This window comes from Sapajus apella, unplaced genomic scaffold, assembly GCF_009761245.1.
Source record: "Sapajus apella isolate SASKATOON/1434 unplaced genomic scaffold, GSC_monkey_1.0 scaffold39, whole genome shotgun sequence".
Taxonomy (NCBI): Eukaryota; Metazoa; Chordata; class Mammalia; order Primates; family Cebidae; genus Sapajus; species Sapajus apella.
This window is the reverse complement of record NW_022436979.1, coordinates 16255106-16276238: the sequence shown is the minus strand read 5'-3', so window position 1 is coordinate 16276238 and position 21133 is coordinate 16255106. Positions and strand designations below refer to the sequence as shown.

Genomic DNA, 21133 nt, shown 5'->3' with positions numbered 1-21133 from the left:
TGAGATCTTTACTATTAATTCTAAGTAAGTTTTCTGTCGTTCTGCAGCTAATAGCAAAGTTTAATAAAGACTTTTTCCTATACTTATTATAATTACTTCCTTCAAAAAATGAGTATTGCATTCATTACGCTACTCTATTTATTCAGAGTTGAATACATGTGAAGTTTCTTTTTTGCACTGAGGATATCAAGATGAATAGGATAAAGATCTCTGCTCACTATGACTAACAGTCATTTGGTATAGAGGTAAAATTAGATTTCAACTACCAAAATCATTACAGCAGCATAAAAAAAATTCAGTCTAAATATGTAAAATAATGATATGTGATTTTGGTAGCCAATTTAATCTTTAAATTAACCTTTATATATATATATTTTCCAATTCATAGCAATATCATTTTATGAAGAGGGCTGAATTAACTTTTGAGTTATATAGTATCAGTTACAAACTACCCTTTATAAAATAATTCAGGTAATATACTATAATAACTTTATATGAAAAAAGGGGCTATTGTGCTTGTTCCTTTCCGACTTGGCTAATTGTAGGAAGCAAATCTGAATGACAGTATTTCAAGTAAGTATTATTCTACAGCTAGTCTTAATATGCCTGTTTTATTGACAGAGGCATAAGAGACCTGAACCAAAGAGCTTTACTATAGAAGTAATTATGTCTATAATATATAATTGGATATTTTTTGTGGAAAGGGTTTTTTAGTATAGGTTAAAAACTCAGCAGAAAACACTAAATGCTTACTTTATATGTAAATTATATGTAATTACAAAATATATATTACGAATAGAGGACAAAACAAGTTAACGTGTTATTTAAAATAATACAACTCACTCATGCTGGACAAGTGCTGGTTGGTGGTAATATCCCTAAAACTCTTTAGTGAGATATTCAAGGCTCTTTCTAATCTAGACCCCAATTTGTGTTTTTACTCTTATTTATTCTATGCATGTTATTTGCTCTTGCAGATGTGAATTTTCTCACCAAAGTTTCTGGTTCGTCAAATTATCCAGAGGTGTATGAGCCAAAAGATGCGGGAGAATGAATAAAATAGAAAGGAAGGGAAGAGGAGGAGGAAGGAAGGATAAAGAGGCAGGAAGGAAGGAGAGATAAGAGAGGAAGAGGAGGAGGAAGAAAACTCATCTCATACAAAAATCAGAATGGGAGGGAGAAAGGATGAAAACTTGTCTCTAACCAGCATGTGAGTTCAAAATAAAATTTTCATCAATAAGTTATCTGATAAGAAACATTTGTTAGTCTGGGCTTCCAGGATTCAATTTACAGTAGGTAAAGAGTGGCAGATGAATCTGTCATACTTATAGGGACTCACAGGGCAGGAGAGATGTTACCTAAGTTTCTCAAAAGGCCAGGAAAGAGCAATTTGTACAAGTTACCAGTCTTTTTTCTTCTTGCTAAATCTAAACATGTGAATTAGCTTCTTAGCACAAGATTTCATGTAGTCTTATGCCATTAGAATGTACTAATAGAGAAAACAATTTGCATTTCATAAATTTCACATTTGGGGAACCACATCCAATCACTACTTTTATGTGGAAGCTCCTCTGAATTGATGAGAAATTAGGTATGAAAAACCACAATTAGCTTTTAGAATACTTCTATCATAGTAACTACTATCACCACTCCCCGCTATGTCTATTAATGGTTAACACTTACTGAGTGCTTACTTTGTAAGGCACTATTCTTTTTTTTTTTTTTTTTTAAATTTATTTTATTGCATTTTAGGTTTTGGGGTACATGTGAAGAACATGCAGTTGCATAGGTACACATGTGGCAGTGTGATTTGCTGCCTTCCTCCCCATCACCTATATCTGGCATTTCTCTCCATGCTATCTCTCCCCAACTCCCCACCCCCCACTGTCCCCTCCCCTATTTCCCCCCGACAGACCCCAGTGTGTAGTACTCCCCTCCCTGTGTCCATGTGTTCTCATTGTTCAACACCCGCCTATGAGTGAGAACATGCAGTGTTTGATTTTCTGCTCGTGTCAGTTTGCTGAGAATGATGGTTTCCAGGTTCATCCACGTCCCTACAAAGGACACAAACTCATCGTTTTTGATGGCTGCATAATATTCCATTATGTATATGTGGTAAGGCACTATTCTAAGTGCTTTTCACATACTAACTCCTTTAAACCTTACCTCAACTATATAAAGTAGTCCCGTAATTATCTCATTTTATATATATAAAGAAACAGAGGCACAGAGACATTAAATGACTTGCACAACGTCATATTGCTAGTGAACGGTCAATCCAAAATTTGAACCAGGCAGTTCAGTGTCTGAGTTCAGGTTCTCAGCCACTTACTGTTGGACGCAATCAATATGGGCGGGAAGCTAGACAGGCCCCGTCACTGAATCCAAGCTTTATGTTTAATCTAAGCAGGATGTTTTTATTCACTCAACACTGCTAGTAAAATCCATTTTCCTTCTCACTTCTTCTCCTTGTCTTTCCTTCTCTGTCATCTTCCTCCTTTCTTCCTTGCTTCTCTTTCTCATTTTTCCTTTTTTTTGTTGAATTGTGTAATTTTGCCGGGTTTGAGTATCCAAACAGAATTCACCTGGTTTTCTATTTCTCACTTGTCTTCCATTGGCTCCCGTACGTCCTGCCTCTCACCCTTTCCCAACTTTCTGCTTCATTCACAGACATTAACATTAGCACCAATTTTCCTTGCCTCACACGTACAGCTCTTCTCAACATGCTTCTCTATTGCGTTTTTTCAGCAGGTCCTGTCTGCTTTTCCTTCCAAAAGTCCCTCAGATTTGTCTATTTCATTTCTACTGACTCCCAACAAATTCATGCTCTCACCACATCAGGCTTGTGGGAAGGTCCTCCAGCCTGTCGCCTCGCCATCAAAGTCTCACAATTCACGCTCTCTGACTCATTATCTACAGGACAGTTTCCCAAAAATGATACTCTCATTGTCTTAGTGGGCAAATTATGGCTATTGGCAAATCTTCCATTGCCTAAAACTATCATTTCTAAACTGTATTCCCCATAACTGGGCCCAACCCAATTTTTTGCCTCCAAATACTTTTCTTTTTCACTGTCCCTTGAATATAATAGTATTTCTCACAATTGCATCTTTGCTAATCTTTTATTTGAATTGCTTGGAATCAGAAGTGATCTGGATTTTAGACTTTTTCAGATGCTATAATATTTGTAGAATACATACCTCTGGAGCAACCCTAATCTGAAAATACAAAATCTGAAATGCTGCAATGAGCATTTCCCCTGAGCCTCATGTTGGTGCTGAAAAAGTTTTGAATTTGGAGCATTTTGGATTTCAGGTTAGGGATGTTCAACCTATGGTAGGGGTGATGGTGGTAGAAGTTATCTTTAGAATTTATTATCAGCCAAGCTTTGTACTAAGTACTTTACGTACATTATTCCCAGTAATTCCCATAGCATCTTTGTGAAGAGTGTCCCATGATTTTATAGATGAGTAAACTGAGGCATATAGCAATTTGCCTAAGGTCACATAGCTATTAAGGAGTACAGATTGGATATGAATTAACACATCTGAATTCACAGTTCATGCTCTAAGTACTTTTTAATACTGTTCACCTAGCCAAAAATTATACCTTTACCCAGACTGCCATCATCATTAAATAAATGTTGATACAAGTTTCCTTGAAAACTTTGAATACTCATTAAGTTAGAATCACTCCTGTGAATGTCCACTCAATTTAGCATAATATTCCATGTAACACTCAATATAATATTAAACTAGAATGTATTGATTTCCAATTATTTCATATGTATTCATCCGCTCTCCCCAGTTAAACTGTAAGCTTCCACACTAGAATGGCATCTGCTCAAGCTGTAACTTATGAGTCACGGAATTAGCTCATGAGTTGCAACCAACATTTGAAAAAAAAAATAGACTTAAAAAGTCAGTGTGTATCACGTTATAAAATGTTTATTTCAATCATGTGAGTATGTGCATGTATACTTACACTAGGTCATAATGTAAAAATGTATTTAAGATGATTGTCCAAGGTCAAAAACTGAGAAAGCCATTGCTGTAGAGGGCAGACATGATTTGTTGGTCTTTAATTCTTACAGGGCCTATGGCCATTGCCATGCACACAAACAAAAACAACTTGGCTGATTGACTAAAATTACCTTGCACCATTTTTATTATAGTCATATTAATATGACCGAAAACTCAGTGTTGAACCATTTTTACATATCATAATATCTATACATGTATACTCTTTAATTCTATCATGTTTAGCCTTATATTGTCAAATGATTTTTTTAAATTGAGGCTTCTCTGTTTATAAGATAACGTGCTTAAATCCCCAAGCTATACTTAAGATTTTAGAGAGGTTAGTTTTGATTAGTAGACAAAATGAGAGTTAAGAAGATAAGGTATCTTATACAAATTAAAGATTACTCTTCCCCATAATACTCAATTTTAATGACAAATTGGCTAAGCCTGGTTCTTTTTTTTTATAAGGCAACTACATATAATTACTTTTAATATTTATTCCTATAAAGAATAACTTTACTAAAATGTGTATTGGGCTTAAAAAGGGGGTTTTAAAAATTAAAATACCACCTTTAGCTAAATCATATTAAGCAACTCAATGGTAGTGCGTTTATTAAACTCACCATTTGAGCAGTCTGGGCCAGTCCAATTAGGGTCACATGTGCAGGTGCCACTTTCTTGAAGATATGTTCCGTGACCAGAGCACTGGTCTGGACACATGGTCTTGAGTATTTCACAATTGCTACCTCCCCATCCTGGATTGCAATGACATTCCCCATGGATACACACACCGTGATTAGAACACCCAGGGTCTAGACAGTCAGCTGGTGTAAAGAAAAAAACAATTTTATTAAATCCAGAAGATATCAAAGTGCATGCAGAAAAAAGAATTAAATCCTAATCTAATTTATATGAACATTTTGGATAATCAAATATTTATCTACCATTTCGAAGAACTTGTTTCTGAAAATGCAAAGAATTATAATACAATAAAGCATTAAGAAACAGCCTAATGCCATTTAGGTAATTGAGACTCTTGCAAGGATTTGTAATTTTCCTGAATTACACACACAGGCTCTTGAGGTTTCAGACTACTGCTCTCTGTTCTGCCTAATCACAGAGTAATAAGTATTGCTTTCTCTATAACAAAATCTGTATCAGCTGACCTAATCCATGACCACTGAGTACCGACAGCTGTATGGGATCCTCACAATGTTTGAGAAAGAAATGAGTTGCATACTTTCTATCCTTCTTAATTCACTTTAATGTGCTTTAGATGACGAGATTTAATTTAGCAATTTGACTCAATAAAACTTTACACTTGTAGGGTCAATGGCCTGAAAATTTAATTCCAGAGACTTAATTGCATTACTTTGTGTGTGCAGATCAATAAAATCAATTTGATTGAAGAACGGAAATGGTGCTTTTTTGCTTTTTGAAAAAACAATTCACCTGCACTTTACAGTATGGTATCTCGACTCTCATCATTATAAGTACACGGCTATGCAACAAACCCATGATGTCATACTTCTTTTCAGTAGAATATTATGTGTACTATTCTGTCTTTCTAGAGATGTCAAAATGCTAGATCTAGAAGCTGGCATCAATGTAAAAATGATTAAAAATAAAATCAACAGTCTGCTGTGGGGTTCAAGGCACAAAGGTTTGCTTGCTTTCTCAGAGTGAAGAAAAGGAATGATTAACACTACTGAAGAAGAGCAAAGAGGCCCTTTGGTGTTTGTTCTTTTCATTAGTTAAAATGTTAATAAAACAATGCATTCATAAATATGGATTTTCACAAGCGCTTTCAAAAGGAAGCCTGTAACAAGAGATCTGCCAAACTAAAGATTACAGACATAATCTGTTTCTTTATGAAGATAACAACAGACTTCTGTAAATATTGACATGTTTACCTTCTTCACAATTTTCTCCTTTGTATCCTGAGTTGCAAGCACAAGAGCCCATGATACAAATCCCACGACCCCCACACTGCGGGTCAATACACTGGGTAGTCGGCACATCACACTCGGTGCCCTTCCAGCCGCTGAAACAGAGGCAGCGGCCCTTGGAGTACTGCCCGTTGCCACTACACAACACTGGACAGGCCGCTGTGAAACAAGACACGACAGAAGAATTACAGCCACATTTTCCATCAAGCTTCCGAGAGAAAAGGCACATCGCTGGAACAAGCAATTTGCTGGTTTTCCCCCCTTTCTTTCCTGTCTTGGTAGTTTTCAGAATTACTTGTGTTTCTACAGCTTGTTTATATCGGCTTAAGAAAAGAATCTAACTTGCATACCTCTTGAACAATCCGGACCCAGAAATCCTGGAAAACAATGGCAAGTTCCAGAAACGCATTCTCCATTTCCATGGCAATTTCGGGGGCACTCCACCACAGACTCTGAAGAAAAGAGAAAGAAGGAACACTTGTTGTATAGCCTGCCTCTTGCAAAAGATAAACGGTGTCACTTTGATCTTCATTTATGCTAGATAATTTGAACAGTAATGCAAAGCACTGTCACTTCAAACGCAGATTTGAAAGTGTTTCCTGATGTATTCTCCTCTCCCAAGGTAATTCCAGATAATATCTTCTCCCAGTACTTCAAAGTTTGTCACATATTCACAAATAAAGGGTTTAAAAATAATTCTCACATTTTACCTGGGCTTTAATACCCTAAGAATTACCCCAAATTGGTACGGATAATTTAGTTTCCATTAAACACGGCGTTTAGGCTGTGGCCTGGAAAATGCTGCTTTGAAGACTATTCTTACCTATAACAATGGTATTAAAAGACACCTGCTCTGCATTTTTCCCATCATTATAAAAAGCCAGATGCCAGATTCCAGAATCCAAGTACTGGATAAAGCCGGCCTCGTGAACGCTGACGGATCTCGCCTGCCGCCCAGCTCTCTCTGTCTCCAGCAGGCTCCGCTGCTCTCTGGCAATCAGCCTGCTGCCATCCAGGAGCTCCACGAAGTCGTACTGGGGGGAGGACGGGGAAAAATAGCAATATAAAGAGGAGATACTTCTCTCTTTTTTTTTTTCTTCAAGCTGTCTTCCTTTGCTCTAACAAATACAATGTTAGAAAGAAGTTCCTGACTGACAGGTCCAAATGGTAGAAGTCTCCTATGCATAGCATTTACAAGGAGGACCAAACTACCCGCGGCATAAGGCTGGATTCAAACATCAGAGACCATTTTTTCCCTTATTGGGCAATATGGTTTCCAGATTTATTTAATTCTACAGACTGATCAAAAGTTTGATGAGTTTAGGCAGTTTGGGGACACAAACATAAAATCTACATGAACTCACATTTCCAGTTCAGAAGACTTATTTTATTTTAAATTCATGAATTCTGTAATTAATATATATAATAGTCGTACATATTTTGAGGGTACATGTGCTATTTTAATTAACATGTTTACAATGTGTAGTAATCAAATCAGAGTAATTGGGGTATCCGTCACCTCAAACATTTTATCTTTTGTGTTGGGAAGATTACAGTTCTTCTGGTTTTGAAATATACAATAAATTGTTACCCATAATTTTCCTACTGTACTGCTGACTGCTAGAACTTTTCTTCTTTCTAGCTGTACTTTTTGTGCCTCTTGACCAACCCCTTTTCATTCCCAATCCCCACTGCCTTTCCCAGCCTCTGGTATCCATCATTCTACTCTTTTTACTCATTCGCTTTTTCAGCTTCCACATATAAGCAAGAACATGCGGCATTTGACTTTCTGTGCCTGGCTTATTTCACTTCACACAATGACCTCCAGTTGCATCCATGTTGCCAGCAATCTTTTTTTGGTTAGACCACAAGATAACCCTGTATGGTCTTCTCTGATTTAACATTCATGTAGCAACAACCACTGCTGAATACTTACTCTGTGCCGGTCTCTGATAGAAACCTTGGGAGGAAGGCTTTAACATTTGCACTTTACAGATGAAGGAATCTGAATCTTGAGGAACTGTAGCAGGCTCTCAGACATCTGGGAATGTTGGGGGTGGTGTGTGAACTCAAGAGCACTTTGCTCCAAGTGTGATCATTCCCCCCACCCTGCTCCACCTCTCTCTTGTGATCCTGATGTGACCATCTCAAGCACCATGGAGAACTCCATGGGTTTTTACTTAGTTACGGTTAGATTTTACTTAGTTACTTAGATGTAACAAGATGCCTTTACATCTTTGATCTAAACAGTTAAACAAGGGCGGGGGGCTGAAGGGATGGCAATAACCATAAATGTGCCTTATGATTCTTATAAATAGATCATCACCAAACCTAAGTTTCGTTTTAGTAGAATTAGACATAAACAAGGGTGACTGGAGAGTTTAAAAAAGAATTAAAAAGATAAAATGTGATTGTTAATATGGTGGGGTAAAATTCTGTAACGAGATAATACAGGGAATTTGAAAGACACTGAAAAGACTTTCCAATGTAGTTTCAAGAAATTTTTTAGATAACCGCTGTTAAAAGTAGAGTGATTAGGCGTCTATAGATTGTTACCAAGTTTCATTCTATTCCTGAGATGTGTTTATGGTGAAACATATGCTACAGTACTATATATAAAAATCATTATTATTATAATACTGCATATGTAAATTATAAATATTCTACTTCCTGATAGATTTCTTAAATGAAATTTAAGAAAAAGATTATAATAAGAATCTCTTAATCTAATCAAGCCGGAATAAAACCAGTTGTTGGAATTTCTGAGAAACACAGTTAAACAGATTGCCATTTTACTGATCATAGACCTCTATTGTTAATATTGGAGAGAATTTAGAATATTCAGTTTCTGACTTATTAAAATTTTTATTTATAAGTAAAAACAGTTTTTTGTTCTTTTGTGTAGTGAAACTGCATTAAAACAGAATTCAGCTGTGAGAGAGATACAAAAACAGTACAACCTGAGCAGCAGTCCAAAATGTTTATTTTCATTTATACCTTACAAAAATGAAAATAATGACTGGTGTGGACACTTGGCCTACAAACATTTGACTGGAATTCTATTCCAGACTCATTAAAGGATAATTAATTCAGCAGTTTTGAAAGGTGTCTCTGTCTCAAATAAGCCACTCATTTCCTCGTCAGGTTTAAATATTTACATTTGCATGGCAAAGAGACAGGAAAAAGTTTCTTTTTATGACCCAATGCATATAAATATTTTTCTCCCCTAACATTGAACACAGTAACTGAAAAAGTGAAAGGGAGGAATTTGGAGTTTCAGCTGGTCTTTCAAGGCAAAATCACAGCCATCACCTTTCTCACAGAAATCACCACTTACATCACACTGTGAACAATAAAATAAGGCTGGGGTAGTAGGCATGATGGTTGCGGGGGAGGAGCTGACAGGTTCTGAGTATCTATCCAATTCTAGGCTCTTCCACATGGGTGTTTCACACACGATTTCAGAAGGGCGATTCAAATACCTAAAGAAACATTTCCTACTTTAACACTAAAACCATCTGTGCCAAAAATTACCAAATTACACAGAATGGAAATACTTAATAACCTTTGTTCTTAAGGCATAAAGTGGTCACTTAGGGCAAATGTGAATTGTGCTTTGTAATACTTCTAAGATAAAGACACAGACATATTTTTGGGGAGAAGAGGAGTCTTAGGATCTTATGCTATTTTTAGGATAAAATTCTTGGGGCTTACTTTTCAATTGCACTACTCTGGGGGAGCCATTATGAAACAAAGCTTATTCTTGATAAAGTTTTCATATAAAGTTAGACAATTTTAGTGTGAAGCCCTTTAAAAGTCATTTTCTTATGATTTAACATTATCAAATATACACACTTTAAAACTCCTAATTTAAAGTTGCTTTAAACTACAATGCATTAACAAGGTCTTTTGGAAAATCAATGGAAGAAAAGTTTGTCCATGTTTATTGTATTTATGCTGATTAATAGACCATTTAAAAACAAATAAATATTATTGCAGGTAACTTGGTGGTTCACTTCTGAACAGTTAGATTATATGTTTAATTCAATTCTGTTACTAAAACGATGAATTCCTAGAATCTATGAATACTTAACTGTGTCCTTACATCAACTCTTTGGTAGTGGCACAGTCTTGCTGTAAATCATTGGAATATAAAGAATAAAGAGATTTTATAGATCACCTGATCCAACTCTTTCATTTCACCAATGGACACTGAGGCTCAGAGAAGTGACTTGCACAAGGTTACAAAGTCAAGAAGTGGTAAAGCTATGCTTAGATCCCAGGTTTCCAACGGCTATTCTAAAAGAGCCTTCATGCAAATGCACTAAAATGCTACAGTATACTTAACCATAAGGCTCTGAATTGCTTCCTTAGGCCACTAGCTGACCAGGAGAATGAACTGGCATCAGGGAGAAGAAAGCCCAGTGATTCTTGGCAGTAATCAAACAGAGAGTTTTACAAAGGGTCACAAAGACTGTGAAGGCTCAAGCAACTATTCTGAATGGCTGGCCAATTTTAATTATTTCAGGTTGATTTATTTAATGTCCCCCAGAAACAGAGAAATGTTCAATTTGGGCTGCTTTATAGAATATTTAGTGATTAAACACTGAACTCAGAAACAGTTGTTTGCTCTGCTGATCTTGAATAAACCACAGGAAGGAACTATAATAACTGTGAAGCTTAAGAAAATGCATAACCTACTTAAACACATATATTGTGGTAGAAAAGAAAAGTGGATATCACATGTATTGTGTTTAAATAGTAGAAGGATTATGAGAAAACCTGAAACTGTCCCTTTTATTTCTCTAATCTTAAGTGTTATATACAACTTGCCAAGTAAACTAAATCTTCAAATAAACCTTTCAAGTACACAACACAATAGACAATTCTTATCTGAAATTATTTTCTGGAATTTATAAGTTAACATGTTTACTACTGTGCCCAGCTTAGAGGTGTACTTCTTGAATTATACACAAATAATCACATATGTGGTTTCAATGGGAAAATATTTTTCATATTTCACTGGAAATTGCTATAAATACAACCTGTCTACTATAATTGAAGTTATAGAGGACTTCCATTTAAGAAAATCTGGTTATCATATCCTAGTCAGTATCACCTATAACATGAACTGGAGTCAAATCTAAAATTTAAAATGGTCCAGACTGGCTGGGTGAGGAGGGTCACGCCTGTAATCTTAGCACTTCAGGAGGCTGAGAGGGGCAGATCACCTGAGGTCGGGAGTTCAGGACCAGCCTGACCAACATAGAGAAACCTCAACTCTATTAAAAATACAAAATTAGGTGGGCATGGTAGCACATGCCTATGATCCAGCTACTTGGGAGGGTGAGGCAGGAGAATAGCTTGAACCCGGGAGGCGGAGGTTGCGGTGAGTCGAGATCACGCTATTGCACTCCAGCCTGGGCAACAAGAGCAAAACTCCATCTCAAAATAAATAAATAAAATAAAATGGTCCAGATACGGTGGCTCACACCTGTAATCCCAGCCCTTTGTGAAGTTGAGGTGGGCAGATTGCTTGAGCCCAGGAGCTCAAGATCAGCCTGGGCAATATGGTAAAACCTCATCTCTACAAAAAATACAAAAATTAGCCGGGTAGGGTGACATATATCTGTAGTCCCAGCTACCCAGGCGGCTGAGGTGGGAGGATCACCTGAGCCAAGGAGTTGAGGCTGTGGTGAGATGAGATTGTGCCATTGCACTCCAGCCTGGATGATGGAGTGAGGCCTGTCTCAAACAAAAACAAAAACAAAAACCCCAACAAACAAACAAAAACATAAAGTTAAAATTGTGCATTAGTACATTATAAGAAGCATACAATGCATAAGAACCAAATTTACTTTAATAATATAGATATTAAAAATTTTAAATAGAAAAAATAAATTACTAAAGCCTGATACTCAAAAATTTCGTAGCCAGAAAATCATATATGTATATGAACTAAATCCACAATTACATTAGAAAAAGCATGTTAAACTCTTCTTACTCATCTTTCTTTAAAGATATAATTTCTTCATTAATATGTGATAACTTTTCTTCATAATTTATGTGCCTAGGTTATAGAAAACATTTCTCACAAAATTATATGATATAAAGCATGCATAAAAACTCTCCAGTCTTTATTTTATAAATCATACTAAATCAGCAGGAAATTCCCTGGGTAAATACTGATTATCAAATATCACTTTAGGCTCATCCAATTGTCAATTTTAATTAACCAATTATTACATTTTTGAAATTCCTCTATTTACTAACATAACAGTTGATCTTGAGGAAAGTCTCAGTTCCAGTTTTACAGTAGGTAATTTAAATAACTTCTCTTAGACGTGATGAAACCTATATTAAGTGACAATATCCAATTTACATACCATGACCTGGTACTGTATTAGATTATGAAAAAGCCTGTGGAATTGACAGTAGTTCTCCATCTCTGATAGATGTTGTGAGGAAATTTTTATGCAAGGAAAATGACTTTAAAGTTCTCTGATATTAAGGATATTTGAACTGTTTTGTGTACCACACTAATGTGATCATACTTGGTTATCTCTGAAAGTTCTCTTGCCTCTTTATTTCGGCATTCATCATTTTAGATGAGGAACAGTGCTTGAGTTGATAAAGTTCCTGCCATCATATTTATGTTGATGTTCCCATAATTTCTCTACTAAGAGTAAATCTGGCATAAACTAAAAAAATACATTTTGAATAGAATGAATCCATGTTTGAGATGAATATGTTATGCATCTATTACATGAAAGGAATAAGATCATCTGAAATTATCACAGAATCGTTGTAAAACACTTGGAATATCCATGATGTTTCATTGGGTGCTCAGATGATGCTCAATATTCATTAAGTTGCTCACAAAATTCAGTACATTTTAAACAGTCAAATCAGGGAGAAAATATTGTTCTTCCCACTACTGATTCAAAAACCTCAGAATAAGTAACCTCCATTCAAAATTCTTTCTACTGTAGAAAGTCAATTCAAAAGTGGTCAAACAGTAAACCAAACAGCTGAGCTTAAGAAAGAGAATAATTTCAAAATATGCAACTAGCAGTTTTTAATTTATTGATGAGAAAGCCTAGTCTTACCTGAGTATGGGAAGGCGGTAAGCCTTTTCGGCCATATACTCCGATCAATGCATCCTTCTGAAGAGAGATATTGAATTTAAGAAACTGTGGCTGATCAATAAAAAGCTGTGATCTCCAGAAGATCCCAGGAGGAACCTCTTGAATTGCTCTTCGGCCAATATCAAGTTCTCCGGAATCTATGGTGTTATTTTCTTGCGTAAATCCACCTAATTTTCCTGAATGTAAGAGATCCATTGATGAAGAACAAAAAAAAAAAAAAATTTTTTTTTAAACAGAGCAAAAAAGGTTTTTAAACTTTTTGAAAAAGTTATTTTTACTAAATGCTCAAGCCATTTCACCTGATAAAGTACTCTGTAAAATTTTCACTGTAAAGGCTTCCATTGTTAGATATTGGTATTTTACTAATTCTGGTTTAGTTCATAAGATATTTAAGTTAAAATCCTTTTGACTTCACCCAAGGTATACCTGTTACTAAAGCTGTTTTCACACCTACAGTCTTTCTGTTCACTTAAAAAATAATTATCTTACAATAATGTGTCTTGTTATTAGGGTTGGGAGAGATTAGGTCTGGTACTTATCAGTCATTCTAAACATACTGTAACACAGAAAAGTGTAAATTAAGGCAAATGAATTATGGAGATTTCTAAATCAATCCTTAAGTAAACAATAAAACCAATCAACGGCTCAGATTCAGGTAGTTCTATCTAAACTATGTATTAGGATGAATGAAAAACATCAGATGCTGGCAGAGAGGTAGAGAAGGGGTACTGGGGACACTGTGAGGGGAAAGGAAGCAGGGGTAAGCTTAAGTGCTCACAGAGTTTTTGATGTAGGCTGTTATACCCTTTCCTCTTTCTTTGGACCCCCATTTCAGACTCACTTGCAGCCTTAGTGGACATACAATCTTACTCCTGACTATACTGATCTTTGATCCACAGAAACAAAATCTCTTTGCTTCCTGGATCTCTGCCACCTGTTAAGAGACACCGTCTCTTCTCTTCTTGCATGGCTTCCTTCTAGAAAACAGATCCAAGGTTCCTCTTTTTGGTATGGTGTTCCCCTTTCCCTTTTTGCCAAGGTTCTTTCTCAGTTATTCTGATGGGGGTCATGATAGAAGTTCTGCAATTTGCCGTAAGTGGAAATATAACCACACTGTCTCTTATGCAGATGGGTCCATGAAGGCTGAGGCACAGAATGAAATTGGACAAATGATCTTCTATCAATTCAGCCTTTTTACAGTGAAGACACCAGGAGAGTGAGGGGGGAGGATCACTTGAGCTCGGAGTTAAAGTTCAGCCTGGGCAACATAGTGAGACCCCCGTCTCTTAAAAAAAAGTGGTAACAATGTTGACTTACTACCAACTTTGTCTTTTTTTTAAAACATTAAACAGTTAATTCAAAATGTAGAGGATGTAATTTTAAGTCTGAGAGCTGTAAACTATCTTATCTTAGTGATAGAGGACAGAGTCTTCTGACTATCTTGAAGAGTCACTAGTTTAACACTAAGTTCATTTTTACTGAGCGTTTGCTAGGGGTAGCATGTAGGTGATTTAAAAAAGTGTAAACCAAAGAGTAGAATCTTAGAGATGATCTAATGTGACTTCCAGAGCTTCCGCCATCAAGCAGTAATTACCTGGCTGGGGAGACAACATCCACAAGCTGATAAATTAAGTGAGACCCTAAAGCAATATATGAGTAGAGGTCAGAGAAAGGCACTGTCACTGCAGGCTGCAGGTTGAGAGATTTCACAGGAGTTAAGTTTTGTGGTAAACTTTGAGGGACAGGTAGGATACAGTTTCTGAGCTGGGATAAACATCGCCATCACAAGCATGGCAGTAGAACTTGACAGGTGTTAGGCTGATGCTCAACAGAGAAATCCATCTGGCCAGAAAAGAGGACAAAGAAAACTGGTTTTGGAGTCAGACAAACCTGGGTTTGAATCCTGGCTCTGTCAACAATTAGCTGTGTGACCTGAAGGAAGATACTAAGCCTCGTCTAGAAAATGGGGAGCGTAATGTAATCACTGCACTGTTATAAAGATTACACGAGGTTTGACACATCCCGTGCAGGTTGCAGTGTTTGGCTCTCAGGAGGTATTGAACGGATTTTTCATGCGAGTGAAGGGGGGCTAAGGTTGGGAAGGGAAATGGGATCTGTTGTTGGAGGGCCTTGAATACCAGGTTAAAGAATTTGGTCTTTATACTTTATGCTAGTGTTTTTCTGTATTTTTATTCTATCAAAGAGTGTTATTACACCCTTTTCCCTGAAGAAATATATATTTACTAGCATTCTGTTACTATGCATGTCATTTACGGTATGTTTTTAAAATAGATACTTGAAGACTTATTATGAGTAAATTGCATTTCAATGCCACAGACACACTTATTCTTGTGTGGTGGTAGGGTGTGTGCATAACCAAGAGAAACAGAATTGAAGATTACTAAGGAACATGACCTGCAATCACGGACCCAGTTTATGGACGATAGGATCTGCAGCAATTCACAAAAAATTCACACTTACAGATAAATGTGGGGTTCAAGGGAGAGTACATCACTAGTAAATGTTAGAATTGCTTTCCACCTGGACTACTGAAGCCTACATGATACACGTACCATCAGTTGCAAAGGACAGCTATAGCTAAATGGAGACCCATTAAAGGTTCTGAGCAGGCTAAAGGTGAAATGCAATCACTGTTTCAAGAGCACTACTGTGCAGTAACTGTGGGAAGCCTGGAAATGGAGAGATAAGTGGGGACACAGTTGCAATAACCCAGGTATGAGGCCGAAGAGGGTTGTCCAAGAAAACTCAATAAAAAGGTATTACTTATAATCTCACTTCCTCTCTTCTTTACCAGTGTTCACAATCACGCCAGCTATCAGGTCTATTTTTCTTGAACCAATTCAGTAATACAAAATGATCTAAGGAATACAATTTCCAAACTGAGTTATAGTAGTCTTTGTAGTTCTTCACACATCAACTCTTAGATTATAAACTGTGTACCATTCATAGGACTCAAAATATTTTACTATAATAATACTTGTTCATTTCAGCAAAATTAGAACATACAAATAAAAAGAGAAAAAATATATAACATTACCACTCAGAGATTATTTTGCTTTCTATCTAAACAGATGTCTTGCTTTACTCAGAAATTTTAAAATATTTGAGACCAGTTTCTACTTTGCATTTAGGAAGCTTCTGCAAAGGAACCTACATTTGTCATCAAGTAGCTTTTATTGAGAAGATTCAGGGGAGAAAGAAATAGAAACTATTCTTTACTGAGAGCCTAAAATATGACAGGTAGTTTCATTTATGAGGTTGGTGTCATTTTGAGATGAGGAAACTAAGGCTCAGAGAAGCAAACAATGTGGTCAAAGTGAGGGGTGAAGTCACGACTGAAATCAAGGGCTGCAGAATTCCAAAGTCATCTGTTTTATAACCCTCAACAAAATCTTTGCTTTTTATTAAAACAAATATATTATTTTAAATTACTAAGTTTTAAATTTATTTGTCTCTTTCATATAAAATCAGATATATTAAGTCACTGAACCACCCTAGAGGATATACTTATGATTTCAGATCATAAATTTATACTTATTTTTATAAGTTTTATACTAACAAAACTTATAAAACTGCCATGGATACTAAAACGTAATATTCTTTGTAATTCATGGTAAGTTCCTCAGAAGTCTTTGTCTTTTGGTTGACTTCTACAGGAAACTAATTTTCAAGTACTGAGTAGAGTAGTTGTTCTTTTCCCCTCTAAGATCTGCTAGTACACATATCATATTTTAATATGGATATAGTTTATATTTAGACTCATTCATCAAGTTTATACATTTCTAAGGCTATTATACTTGATTATCACTAACAAGTTCTGTCTACTATCTGAAGCATGTATCATTTAATCTACTCTCTTGTGTTGACCCTACTGCTGCTCTTAATGGTTTTCTGAGTTTTTAATAGCATACCTGTGCATTGAATATGGTTAAGCATAAATTTCTAAACTGGTGCTAATTTCAGAATTTTTTCCAAAACTTACCTTTACCCAAGAGCATTGGCTGTGGTAATGGTAACCAAGTTCTGATTTCTAGGGTTTCAGGTTTCAGTATGTCAAAGCAGTTTAATAAGTTAGGTACTCTTGCCTTGTTGCTTTCTCCACATATTAACTTTGAGGGATTAAAATCTTTCTCATAGAAATGTTATGTGCATACATTATTGTGTTGAGAAGTATATTAATTCTACTATTAATTCTCCTATTAGTCCCATACATAGCTAATTTAACAGGTGGTTCTTTTTCAGAAAAAGAGGGTTCTTTATTTGTAAAACAAAAGAACCAAGAGCGTGCTTGAATAGGATAGTAGTAGTTGTGATGATCTTTTTTGCCCTCTGTAATGAAAAAAACTTAACAAATCATAACACCACAGAATCTTAGAGTTCAAGTACTCATGGGGGTCATTGAGTCCAGGGGTATTTAAACAAGGGTAGCTATATCCCTAGGAAACATTAAGACTTTTCAATAAGGAAAGGGGCAGGAAATTAATTTCTATTAATAGAACCTCAATAACATTCACGTGTTGACTTTCTTTATGAAAGAAAGGTATACCTCTTACATACCCAAAATATTACTATGACTCATTGTCTTTGAGCATAAAACTTCCAGTGTGCCAAAGAAAGTATTTTTGTTGGTGAAGCTTCCTTTATTTAACCCAAGGTAGGGCTATATAAACCCAAGGTAGGGCTTCAGAGACTTTCCCTCCTTAACATATTTCCATTAACAGCAAAATGTGGGGTTAAAAATGGGTATTCAGAACTGGCATGTTTTGATGTCAAATATATCAAGAGAGAGAGATAACCTTTTTAATGACCTTATCACCCAGCCCAACCATTGTCAAAGAATGCTTTTCAACTGTAGAAGAGTTTCATGACAATAAGGTAAGAAATGTGAAATGTAGTGATGCTTTATTTATTCCAATTGTCAAGCTCAGGACAAAGATTTGTGCTTTATCTTGCTACCTATCTACCTAGAGCAGGGATTCAGAACTGAATGGTTCTAACAAAATGGAGATTAATTTATTTGAACTGAAAAAATAAGTCAGACTTTTTCTGACAAAAGGTAAATTTGGGCCGGGTGCAGTGGCTCATGCCTGTAATCCCAGCACTTTGGGAGGCCAAGGCAGGTGGATCATGTGGTCAGGAGTTTGAGACTGGTCTGGCCAAGATGGTGAAACCCCGTCTCTACCGAAAATATAAAAATTAGCCGGGTGTGGTGGCAGGTGCCTGTAATCCCAGCTACTCAGGAGGCTGAAGCAGGAGAATCACTGGAACTCAGGGGGTAGAGGCTGCAGTGAGCTCAGATCACACCACTGCACTCTAGCCTGGGCAACAGAGCAAGACTCTGCCTCAAACAAACAAACAAACAAAAACAGGTAAATATGATTCTGATGAGTAGTGGCTCTGACAGTGAAATTATATAGTGGGTATTTCCCATAAATTAAATGAGCTAATGAAATAGATATATTTAAAGCATATATCTACAGGCATACATATTGCACATTATTTTCCAGACCACCACAATAAAGCAGATATCTCAATAAAGCGAAGTACACACACACTTTTTGGTTTACCGGTGCCTATAAAAGTTATGTTTACACTATACTGCAGTCTATTAAGTGTGCAATACTATTCCTTTGTTTGTCACCCAGGCTGGAGTGCAGGGGCCCAATCTCAGCTCACTGCAGCGTCGATCTCCCTGGGTTCAGGTGATCCACCTACCTCAGCTTCCCAAGTACCTGGGACTACAGGCACACATCACCAAGTCTGGCTAATTTTTGGGTATTTTTTGTAGAAACAGGGTTTCAGCATGTTGCCTAGGCTGGTCTCAAACTCTTGGACTCAAGTGATCCACCAGCCTAGGCAACCCAAAATGCTGGAATTACAGGCATGAGCTACCGCAGCCAGCCAATAGGTTTCTACAAAGCAATTTATCACCTTAATTTAAAAATATTTAATTGCTAAAAAACGCTAATGATCATCTGATCAAGCCATAATCTTTTTGCTGGTGGAGGATCTTGCCTCAGTGTAGACGGCAGCTGACTGATCAAGCTGGTAGTTGCTGAAGGTTGGGGTGTCTGTGGCAATTTCTTAAAATAAGACACTAATTAAGTTTGTCGCATTGATTGACTCTTTCTTTCATGAAACGTTTCTCTGAAGGATGTGACGCTATTTGGTATCTTTTTACCCACAGCAGAACTTTCAGAATTGGAGTCGACCCTCTCAAACCCTGCCACTGCTTTATCAACTAAGTTTATGATATTCTAAATCCTTTGTCGTTATTTCAACGATGTTCACTGCTTCTTCACCAGGAGTAAATTCTGTCTCAAATATCCATTTTCTTTGCTCATCCATAAAAAGCAACTCCTCATCCATTAAAGTTTCATGACATTGCAGTAATTCAGTCACATCTTCAGGCTCTACTTCTAATTCTAGTTTTCTTGCTTTTCTACCAGATCTGCAATTACTTCCGCCACTGAAGTTTGATCCCTCAAAGTCATCTATGAGGGTTGGAATCAACTTCCAAACTCTTGTTAATGTTGGTATTTTGACCTCTTCCCACGTATCATAAACGGTTTTAATAGCATCTAGAATCCTAAATCCTTTCCAGAAGGTTTTTAATTGACTTTGCCCAGATCTTTCACAGGAATCACTATATATCTACATTAGCCTTACAAAATGTACTGCTTAAATGTGACTTGAAAGTTGACATTACCCTTGATCCATGGGCTGCAGAACAGATGTTGCGTTAGCAGGCATAAAAACGTTAACCTCCTCATACATCTCCATCAGAGCTCTTGGGGGACTGGGTACATTGTCAGTGAGAAGTAATATTATGAAAGCAATCTTTTGCTGTGAGCAATAGGTCTTAACAGTGGGCTTAAAATATTTAGTAATCATGTTGTAAACAGATGTGCTGTCATCCAGGCTTTATTGTTTCATTTACAGAGCACAGGAAGGGTAGATTTAGCATAATTCTTAAGGGCCCTAGGATTTTAGGAACGGTAAATAAGTATGGGCTTCAACTTCAACTCACTGGTTGCATTACCCCCTGACAGAGTCAGCCTGTCCTTGGAAGCTTTGAAGCCAGGCCTTGACTTCTCCTCTCTAGCTATGAAAATCCTAGATGGCATCTTCTTCCAGTATAAAGCTTTTTCATCTACACTGAAAATCTGTTGTTTAGGGTAGCCACATTCATCAATGGTCTTAGCTAGATCTTCTGGATAACTTGCTGCAGGTTTCACATCAGCGCTTGCTGCTTCACCTTGCATTTTTATGTTGCAGAGATGATTTATTTCCTTAAACCTCATGAGCCAATCTTTGCTAACTTCAAACTTTCAGTCTGCGGCTTCCTCACCTCTCTCAACTTCACAGAATTGAAGAGAGCCTTGCTCTGGAGTAGGCTTTAGCTTAAAAGAATGTTATATCTGGTTTGGTCTTCTATCCAGGCCACTCAAATGTTCTCCTTACCAGTAATAAGGCCGTTCTGCTTTTTTAAAAATCATTCATGTGCTCACTGGAGTCATGCTTTTATAATTGCCTTTAAAAACTTTTCTACTGCACTCATCAACGTGGCCAACTGCTTGGTGCAGGAGGCGTACCTTTCAGCCTGTCTCATCTTTTGTCATGCCTTCCCTATCAAGCTTAATCATTTCTCGCTTTTGACTTAAACCGAGAGACGCGTGATTCTTCCTTTCACTTGAATACTTAGAGGCCACTGTAGCGTTATTGATTGGCCTAATTTCAATACTGTTGTGTCTCAGGAAATAGGGAGGCCCAAGGAGAGAAAGATGGTGGGGATGCTGGTCACGGAGCAGTCAGAACACACACATTTATTAAGTTCGCTGTCTTATGTGGGTGTGGTTTTTGGCATCCCAAAATGATTATAAGAGTAACGTCAAAGATCACTGATCAAAGGTACTGTAAGAGATCTAATAATAAATAAAAAGTCTGAAATACTGTGAGAATTACCAAAACGCAATAGAGACATAAAGTGAGC

The 21133-nt window shown here is 36.7% G+C and overlaps 1 protein-coding gene across 12 annotated transcripts in view; it reads right to left on the bottom strand.

Annotated features, from left to right (window-relative positions):
- Positions 1–21133, bottom strand: part of TENM3 (teneurin transmembrane protein 3) — a 471979-nt gene that overhangs the window by 105954 nt on the left and 344892 nt on the right. For all 12 annotated transcript variants that reach the window (XM_032298890.1, XM_032298888.1, XM_032298892.1 and 9 more), the window contains 5 exons: positions 13081–13295; positions 6795–7005; positions 6322–6423; positions 5936–6130; positions 4646–4846 (listed from right to left, as the gene is read on the bottom strand). In XM_032298890.1, the coding sequence (XP_032154781.1) occupies positions 4646–4846; positions 5936–6130; positions 6322–6423; positions 6795–7005; positions 13081–13295 (924 nt within the window). The remainder of the gene's footprint in view (positions 1–4645; positions 4847–5935; positions 6131–6321; positions 6424–6794; positions 7006–13080; positions 13296–21133) is intronic.